Raw genomic sequence first — 9,902 nt, 5'->3', positions numbered from 1 at the left:
AGGGTGGATAGCACATCCCCCCGTGGGCAGCCCTTTGTTGTGCCAAGATGAATCCTTGTATCTCTTACCGTGGTTTCAGCAATTCTGGGCGGAGTTCGGCCTCTATCCATCTGCGCACATTCCTCTTCTCCAGTGCCCTGGCTACACTCCTGTGAGACGTGTTGTCAAAGGTCCCTTCGATTGGCCTGAATGATTTAGCAATTGAATAGTCCTTCCTTCCTACTTTGGGTGTGAAGATTACTTTCGCGGTCCTCCATATTTCAGGGATGTACGCCATTGCGAGGCTATCCCTCATCAGCCGAACAAGGTATGGCAGTAGATCCTGCTCTCCCTGTTGTAAATGCGCTGGAAAGATGCCATCCACTCCGGGAGACTTGAACTTTTCGAACGAAGCCATTGCCCACTTGATCGAATCTGCAGTAAATAAGTACCTTGCGATTATCCAATCCGAGCGATATGGCTTGTTTTCGACTACGGATAGACACTGGTCGTCCCGAATTGTTTCCCCTCTCCTCGAGGAGTTCCTGCATGGAGGGTTTGGGTTCTGCTGTCTTCTACTTCTTTCTTTACCATAGAATTACCAAGGTCTTTATGGATATTTTCATTACGCATGTACCATAGTAAACACGTGATTGTTCTAAGCATTTTTGATTGGAGCCTTTGTATTATATCAATATTAGTTGCACAGGGCGTACCCCACAGTTGAATGCCATACATTCAAATCGGCTTTATGACCGCATTATATAAAAGCACTTTGTTGTCTAGACTAAGTTTGGAGTCTTTATTTAATAGCCAATTTAAATTTGCAGCTCTTATCGTCATGCAAGTTATTTTACTAGATTTTTTTCTCCACGTAAGTCTTCTATCTAGGTGAATACCAAGATATGTCACTTCGTTCGCTTGGGGTACTAAACAATTTTTTATTTTTACTGCCAGGCACATTTTTGGTCTTATCGAAAACGTAACATGCTTACACTTTTGTTCATTCACATTTATACGAGTGACGCGTCGATTTATTGTTTTATACTCGAATTTTGAGATAATCGCGAACGAGCGGTCGGCACGTATTTGGAGGCACATGGGAGAAACGCGCTGTTGACGGCTGTAACTTTGGTTTTAGTTCTCAGATCTCTCTGAAATTTGGAAGAAATAATCCGAAAAGGATAAGGCAGTAGCTATTTTCTGCTAATAGAAATTTTACTAGCAACTCCCACAGCTATTTACGCTCCCAATTTGTGCTCTCTTCTGCTAGTTTCTGCTGTTTTTTGGGTTAAGTAATACTTTTTCAACAGAAATCGTGCTAGCTAATAATAGTTAGCAGATAAGAAACAAAGCTAATATACATATGTATTTTTGTAAAAGAGATATGAGTCGTGAGATGTGATATATGTACATACATACGTTCGAACAGCAACTAAACTAAAGCTTTTGCAGTAAACAGCTGTTTAGCTGTCAGACGCCGATAGAAAGCTTGTAAAGCGGGTTTTTCAGTTTATAATTTGAAGAGACAGATATAGAAATAGCATTTAAGCCAGAGATAAATATCTGATTCAGGAGATATCAAGAACAATAATAAACAAGGAAATCAGTGAATACATTACATTTTGAAATGGAAAACGCCAACAAATTACAAATAGTGTATCCCAATGAAGAACATGGTGTTCGGCATCCACACTGCCCACATGGACCAACATTGTTGTTCCAAACATGCAACCAATTGGCAGATAAACCAGCTTTTGCTTATTATGCTTGTGCAGCGCATCGGGATAAACGTTTATGCAGCTTTCAGCTGCCAGCAGAACAATTAACGCCACAGAAATTGGCAAAGCGTTATGATTTAGGGAGTTACATTAATTCTTACAAGAAGAAACGGCAAAAGGTAATACAACGATGATTGAATTATATTTATGTACATCAAATAAAGTTGTCTAGTTATTGGCGGGATACCACGATGACTGTCTTCATTACTGTCTACATTGCAATGTACCATTACTACGTGATGATCAATCATTGCATTTCGGTCATGAAATGGTTTGGAATTTAACTAATGATCTGCTTTGCGATCCAACTCGGTTCCTACGCCCACTGGATGATGATAAATCGCAAGCGCAATATTTTTTCGATGACAAGGCGTTAAAATTCTTCGGAAAGTGTTTTCAGAACTTGGGTGTAACGTGAGTAAAGATATACATACATATGTATTTCTACAGACAAATTAATGAAGTTTTAATAATACATATATGATTTTCATGTCAAATTGTAGTAAGGTGATCTGTATGGGTGCTCCGCGTTTGCACGCTTTTTTACATAATAACTTCTCCGAGATACAAAGCTTTTTATTGGATTTTGATCATCGCCTGTTTTTTTTCTATGACGATAAAAATTTTGCCTGGTATAATATGTGTAACAACCATTTTTTCGACAAACAGCAGAGTTTAATATTCGAAGAGTTTTTAAAGTGTAAACCGTAAGTACGTTGGATAATGTAACGATATACTGTTTTTAATATAGCAATATTTATTTAACTTTTCTTTGCCAGCAAAGAAAAGCTGTTAATATTTACGGATCCACCTTTTGGTTGTCGCACAGAACCGATAGCCGGCACTTTGAGACAGCTTACGCATACATTCAACTTAATGAACAACCTACCTCATCAACCTTTGCCTATATTTTGGATATTTCCTTATTTTTCCGAACATTACATACAGCAAGAAATGCCGCATATGCACATGTGTGATTACAAGGTTAATTACACCAATCACAGCGCATACACTAATGTAGGCGAGAAGTGTCGCAAGCTTGGTTCGCCAGTGCGTGTTTTCACGAATGTACCTTTGGAATTGTTACATTTGCCGATTGAAGAGGAGTACAAATATTGTGCCTTATGCCAGCGTTACACAGCCTTAGAAAACCGCCATTGTGCTAAATGTGGCGATTGTCCGGCAAAAAATGGCAGCACTTATCGCCACTGTGAGCTTTGTGGGTGTTGCGTCAAGCCTAACTATGTGCATTGTACAAATTGCAGACGCTGCACACAGACGGAAGAGCATGAGTGTCAAATATATCAAGCAAATCAGCATTGTTGGATCTGTTTGCAGAAAGGACATACAGAATTGATGTGCGCGGAGTGGCGCAGGCATCATAGCGTTGGGTTTGTCCACAAAGGTGAAAAGATAATCACGTGTCTGTTGTGTAAAAGAAAGGGTCACAATGAACGAAATTGTAGGCAACGTAGCAATTATCTGGAAGAAATAACATTCATGGGCATGACAGAAGTAAAAATTAAGTAATAGTATAAAGATTTACGTTAAATAACGTTTATTTTCTTAAAACATTTACAATGAAAATTAACTTTATTTAATACTTAAGTTTAATTTTTGTGTTTACATACAATATTAAACTACTATTCTTTTATGCTTTGTTAATTTACGTGAATCGCGGAATACTGCGATACTGAATGTTTTTTTAGATATACATACATTATTGCCAAATTGAACATTATTGTATTACAAACATATTGTAATAAAATGACAAATTACGATACAGAATTGTCCCTTTTGTATGAACCTTTCTTAATAGGATACTCGGCGTAACCAGCCAAACTGGTTGGTATGCCAGTACCAGCAGAATCGTATGATTTTATCGTTGCAGTTGTGGAGAGATCACTATTCAGTATCGGTCAACTTTTTGTATGGTCAGGTTTTTGTTGCTCCTTTTCGCCGGTATTGATTTCTGAATCGATTTCTCGAAGTTCAATTTTTTGCTCACGCATTGCTCGCTGTAAAATTAAGAAACATTTTATTTATCTAAATTCAATTTAATAAAATTTTGTAACATTAACACAAGAACCCACTGACCTTTACACAATCTTGATAAATTTTAAAGATCGGTGCACACAACGAATCATCATGGCGACCTTTAAGGAAATGTTCAGAAAACCAAGAGTTGAAGCAAGCGTCGTATTGCTTCTTTAGTTCCGTGCAATCATCGCCCAAACTATTCATGGTAACAACAATTTAAAATATATGACTATAAATGTGGTAAATTCACGCAATCACATACGTTTGTAGCTATTTGTTGGACCTTGATAGAAACGAAAATACATGAGAAAACATACGTCAGCTAAAGGCCAATTGTAAGAACAAAATCAGCTGATTGGTACAAAAATGGGCTACCAATTATTTGTTCATATTTTAGATGACGAATACTTTTTTTAAATTGGGCTTAATATTTGTAAAATATATTTGCAAAGCACTTGTAATTATTATAAGTAGATAAATCATCGATTCCTAATTATTTAGCTTGGGATCATTGTCTCAATTTTTGTTTATTTATTTATTTTTGTTTATATTATTTTTCTACCCTGTCATCTCAGGATCTTTGGCAGTTAACCGAAATACTTCAAAACAAAAAATAGCATATGGCAACAACCTTTGTCGGCGAACATACTCTAAGCAAAATCAAAGTTGACATTTACCAGCAGAAAATTGTGTGAGGTTAAATTAATATCTGCAGTGCATTTATCCGTAAAATTTCAAAATTTAAAATTTTCGCAATGAGTAATTTAACAAAATCTGTACTTCGTTTCTGCAACGGTTTGATTGCTGCCAACTCAAACAACGCATTGAAAAATGTTTTCGGTAAACGTGATTTCACTCGCACGCTCTGGCACATGTGCAAGAATCCAGAAGCTTCTGGTGCCACCACCAATGTCTTGAATGTGCACAAGCCCAGCTTAAGCTGCAGCTGCGGTTGCGGTGGAGTAAAACATTTGCACACCAAAGGTTAGAAATTTTTAACACCTATTGCCGGTTGAAATATTATTAATTACATAACCTATATTAACGTGATGAAATTATGGCGTACAGTTTTTGAATTAAATGATATATATTTTTTAATTTAAAGGCGAAAGGGAACTTGTGGAATTCCTGACTGAAGAAATATTGGCGGAACGCAAAGCGCAAAAAATCAAAACTATTCCCACAACAATAGAGGGATTCAATGTTAAGCTGGATGGCGCCGATGTTGAGTTAACCAAGACGAGTGATAAGGAAAAGTAAATTACAAAAAAATTGAGTTAAACTTTACAAGTCATTAATAAAATGTGTGTTGTATAGAATTGTCATTAACTTCAATGTCAACCACACTGTGGATACTGAAGACGAACCTGAGTTGGACCCCAACGCGGAAAAGGCTGAAATCGGTGAGATGCGCAGTAAACCGCGTTTTGAAATTGACATCGTTAAGGGCAACACAACCCTTTCATTCACATGCTCCTTCTTGGAAGGTACTCCACAAGAGGGCGAATACAGTAAGTGATGAAATTATTTAATACCGATGAAGCTTTAAATTTCCTGGTTATTTATGCAGATGACATTTTTGGCATTGATGAGATATGTATCTACCAAGGTGAATGGAACGATAAGGTTTATGCCGTGGCCGGTGATGTGCTCGATGGCGTAAGTAGATATAAACTAATTTATGGCCAACAATTTTTAATATTGGCTTCTTTGCAGTACCTTTATGACTTGCTGATGAACCTCTTGGAAGAGAAAGGTGTTAGCAATGAATTCGTTGAAAAACTCTCAGATTTGGCTACTGCTTTCGAGCACAGTTCATACATCGGTTTGTTGGAAAGCCTTTCAAAGTTTACTTCTGGCAAATAAATGCTGCATCTCTTCCAATAAATGCTGCACAGCGTTTAGTTACTAGTTCATACATCCCTAAGTGACATAAAATTTACGCTTAAAGTATAAGAATTAATCGCATGAAGTGCAAATCGAAAAGGCAAACCATATTTTATTTTCTGAAAGTGCATTTTCGTGTTATGTAACTGTTATAGCGACATTGTAGACCTTAAATGTTTGCCAATTTTTTTATGTGGCCCAATACAGTTTAAGTATTGTTGAATTGCTTTCTTTTTTTTTTAATAAATTGATTTTTCTCAGAGCTATTTTCATTTCGCACAGAAAATGTAAAATTAATGTGTGAAGATTCGATGCACATTGAAAGTAATTTGACTATAAACAATGTCGATATTTGTAATGAAAACAATTGCATAAATAAAGGTACAATAATTCTAAGAAAAGAAAAGAAAAATCTAAATAATTAAGCAACTAAATCTCATTATTATTAACAATGCTCTTTCTTGTTGCTAGGTATTTTTTAGTATCTTTAATAGAGTGTGTTAACAGGAAAATCTGTTCAATTTCCGGCGTTTTGTATGTGCTGGGTTAAACGATTTACGAGCGATCGTAATATGTTTGTAACTACTCATCGGTACAAATGTATAAACATGCATACCTAAATATTAAATTAAAAATAAATGAACAGAAACAAATCGTGCAACATAGCAGTGAAAGGGTTGCGTGGTAGCATACAACAAAAACGTTATGCCAACTTATCTGTTGGCACTCAGAATTGGCAAATTTACAAAAACCAACAATCTACAATGCTTTGTTGCTATAAAAAAATTACGATCGATGCATTTGCAGCGACAGTGATGGCAGATTTGGTATAGTGAAACTCCTCTCACGGCAAACGTCATCTTCACTGCACGATCGGTGTTATTGATGTACTGACATAAAAATATACATACGCATACATAAGCATATGCACTTATTTATAGCGAATTCATATTATTATGTATACACGTATAGTATGTTGGTGCAGGTTTTCAGCTTACAATTTATGTGGGATCGTACACGATTGACAACTCGCCATCGATGAGCCAGATTTTTAAATATGTATGCATTATGCGCGACTTACGTAGGAAACAATCGCTTAGCTTTGAGCTACTCTTCACTTTGCTGCTGTGATAGATGCATGTATGTATATGATGCACGAAAATTCGCAAATATCTGTCTGGCTGTTGGAGGAAGATTAACTGAGAACACATAATACACAAACACGTTGACAGGCATGTCTTAAGATTGTATAAGCATTAAAAAACTACTATTATTTTCGATTTTAATTCAGTTTGGCTTGTTTTCCACCGGCTACATGTTTGTCTGATTGTTTGTCTTGTTAAATCTTTCACAAAATGGGTTATAGGGTTTACTGCTAATGGCTATGAGATGCCTGTGTTAATTTTAAGTTTAAATGTTGTCGTTTGCCTATTTTTTGTTGGGAGTTTGCTTAGCTCGTACATCAATTTCGCTGCCAAATGGATGAGGCTAACGGATTTATGTGACGCAAATGTTTCTAAACTGCTAATTACTTGCAATTTATCCAGATTAAGAAAAGGTCATACAATTTAATTTAAATCCTCATTATTATTAAATTATTTGCTAGTTTAACTTCTAATAAGTTGGAAATAGACACTTTTTCGATTTACAAGCAAGTCGCTTACGTTTGGACACCTGCGTGCAACGTATGCTTCAAAATCTAATAATTTGTGCACTACTCTCCGCCTAACGCAAACTCCCAAAAAATCGCTCTCTGGCTATTGAAAGCTGCTCTGTTTGACTTATTATGCTAAAACTAGTCAGTTTTCTCATTTTTCTCTCGCAATTAGCTTTTAAGCCCACATATTTTCCTCCATTTCTGCTTTTTGCTTGTTTCAGTCCTTTGCCTTAGTTCGTTTTATGCTCTTGGCTCTTTGTCATTACCAGCGCTTCTTATAAAGCTAGCAATTCTTGTGCTACCACTCTGCGAGCCAAGCCCATAGCATAAGCTACAGTTTATACCAACTCGACTACCTTGACGCTGGCCAACAACGAAAGCTGAGGTTAGTTTGACTCGAAACGCGTTTATGAACGGTTTAACGCTGGTCTGCGGTACGAAATATTGAGAAACAATTGTTCGATTAATTACAACAACAAAACTAATAATAACAAATATAAAGTAGTACAATAACAACTATATACTTATAAACATATATATATATGTACATATATGTATGTATATATGTATAATGTGCATTTAAAGCTTTCGTGCTTGAGTCTTTCGAATTGGTGCAATCGTTAATTCGAATCGGTTATACATGATATTTTGTGAATGGATTTTTAACAACAAATTATTTCAAAGTCACTGTTGTTATATTTTGACTGAACAGTCACCAAAAATATACAAAGTTTGCATACAAATGAAAGCATGCAAGCAATTTAAACATATAAAAGTGACCATATATGCGAATGTATGCAGAAAATAAAACAACTGAAGCACATATGATATTAAATATATAAAAGTCTTTACTTTTCAATGTTGTTGTGGTTCTTAGTGTTGTTGCTATTTGTTCATTTAGAATTTCATTCGCTTATTAATTTGTATGGAAGCAATAATTACATATTTTTCTTGTCAACATCAGCAAAGTACAGAGCGAGCATGTAACAGCAAAGTACTATAACCGCATTTGTAGTTATACATATATACATATATATATTGTTATAATCCACTTACTTTCAATATTAAAAATAGTATTAGTGCAAATAACAAAAGTTACTTTGCTTAATTGCAACTGTAAAAAGCTTGTAAGCTTATACTGAACCCAACAATAACATTACTTTCAATATAAAATGCATAAGACTTGGCTAATGTAAAGGTAAAATTAAGAAAAAGTGGAAATATTTAATAATAAAGTTATGTTAAACAGTGATTCATTTTTTTCTATTTTTTTATAATACTAAATGTGATTCAATAGGAATGTTGAAAAATTTCCTACCAACAGTTTCGTTAACTTATTACGATGACATTTACGCACACATCAAATCGCAGCAGCCGATTAAATAAAAAGAAATAAATACAAAATAGACATAAATTTAAATAATAAAGTCACCAAACTTGTGTATATATGCGCTGCTCGCCTATCAAGTGATTTATTTGCTTAACAACTGCTCATTCGGCTGCTTTTGTCTGCAAGTTTGTTTCGCAAGTCTTTTGTTTAGCCACTCAGCTGCTGTAACTTGACGTTTAGTTAAGCAATGCGGGCATGGAGAGTGTAAACAGCTTTCATTAGATACTCTACTTATTAATGTTATATACAGTTAAGTATAGGTATATACATATGGATTCAGATCTATAAGAGTATGATTTTTTTAGTTGTTTATAAATTATTATATCAGATAGTGTGAAATGAAATTTTGTTTTAATCGAAGCTTGGAAATCTCTTTGCTAGCTGGATAGGTAATGCCTTATGCTTGTGTATATATATATATTTATTTACCTATTTACATAATAGGTTGTCAAAAAAGTCTTGCGGCATTTTCGCTAGTTGGCGCTGAAAGTGCGTAGTTCTAGTTTTATTCGTCGCATCGGGTCATGCTATACCTTTTTGGAAAGCTCATTTCACGCGCTAATCACGTTTGATTGATTGTCGTTTCTTTTAAGTCATTCGTGAGTTATAGCGATGCAAACATGGAGCAAAATAAAGAGAAAATACGGCATATTTTACAGTACTACTACAATAAAGGCAAAAATGCATCTCAAGCCGCCAATAAAATTTATGCAGTTTATGGACCCGATACAGTTTCCATTTCCACCGCACAACGATGGTTTCAATGTTTTCGTTCTGGTGTAGAGGTGGTCGAAGATGCGCCACGCTCCGAAAGGCCTGTCGTCGAAAATTGCGATAAATTCGCTGAATTGGTCGAAAGAGACCGGCATAGTAGCAGCCGTAGCATCGGTCAAGAGCTGGGCATGAGTCATCAAAAATTCATTTCAATTTCAATAAAAAAAAGAAATTCAATAAAAATACCGCAAGACTTTTTTGACAACCCATTATAAGCCAAGCAATGAAAAGCAAGCGAGCTGGGAGACAAGACCGAAAATTACTTTGTGTTATTAAAAAGTTCATTAAAAAGCATCACTAGTTAATAAAATGAATTGATTATAGCACTTCAAACTAATACTTCATTTCACTGGTCGTCACGTTTTTCGTGTTATTTAATGATGTTTTAATGATT

At 35.4% G+C, this 9,902-nt stretch overlaps 3 protein-coding genes across 3 annotated transcripts; 2 read left to right on the top strand and 1 right to left on the bottom strand.

Moving 5' to 3' along the window:
* Positions 1-1,503: 1,503 nt before the first annotated feature.
* On the top strand, positions 1,504-3,304 carry LOC126754544 (rRNA N6-adenosine-methyltransferase ZCCHC4). Its single transcript, XM_050466623.1, has 4 exons — positions 1,504-1,879; positions 1,933-2,174; positions 2,264-2,467; positions 2,540-3,304. Exons 1-4 carry the CDS (start codon positions 1,610-1,612, stop codon positions 3,288-3,290), a joined length of 1,467 nt encoding a protein of 488 aa, XP_050322580.1. The 5' UTR covers positions 1,504-1,609; the 3' UTR covers positions 3,291-3,304.
* Positions 3,302-4,109, bottom strand: LOC126754654 (TP53-regulated inhibitor of apoptosis 1-like). The gene is made up of 2 exons (XM_050466781.1): positions 3,858-4,109; positions 3,302-3,778 (listed from the first exon to the last, which is right to left on the bottom strand). Exons 1-2 carry the CDS (start codon positions 4,002-4,004, stop codon positions 3,680-3,682), a joined length of 246 nt encoding a protein of 81 aa, XP_050322738.1. The 5' UTR covers positions 4,005-4,109; the 3' UTR covers positions 3,302-3,679.
* Positions 4,110-4,494: 385 nt separating this feature from the next.
* Positions 4,495-5,926, top strand: LOC126754592 (complement component 1 Q subcomponent-binding protein, mitochondrial). Its single transcript, XM_050466700.1, has 5 exons — positions 4,495-4,784; positions 4,906-5,056; positions 5,118-5,311; positions 5,371-5,459; positions 5,517-5,926. Exons 1-5 carry the CDS (start codon positions 4,556-4,558, stop codon positions 5,664-5,666), a joined length of 813 nt encoding a protein of 270 aa, XP_050322657.1. The 5' UTR covers positions 4,495-4,555; the 3' UTR covers positions 5,667-5,926.
* The last annotated feature ends 3,976 nt before the right edge of the window (positions 5,927-9,902 follow it).

This window comes from Bactrocera neohumeralis, chromosome 4 (genome assembly GCF_024586455.1).
Source record: "Bactrocera neohumeralis isolate Rockhampton chromosome 4, APGP_CSIRO_Bneo_wtdbg2-racon-allhic-juicebox.fasta_v2, whole genome shotgun sequence".
Taxonomy (NCBI): domain Eukaryota; kingdom Metazoa; phylum Arthropoda; class Insecta; order Diptera; family Tephritidae; genus Bactrocera; species Bactrocera neohumeralis.
This window is presented reverse-complemented; position numbering and strand designations above follow the sequence as displayed.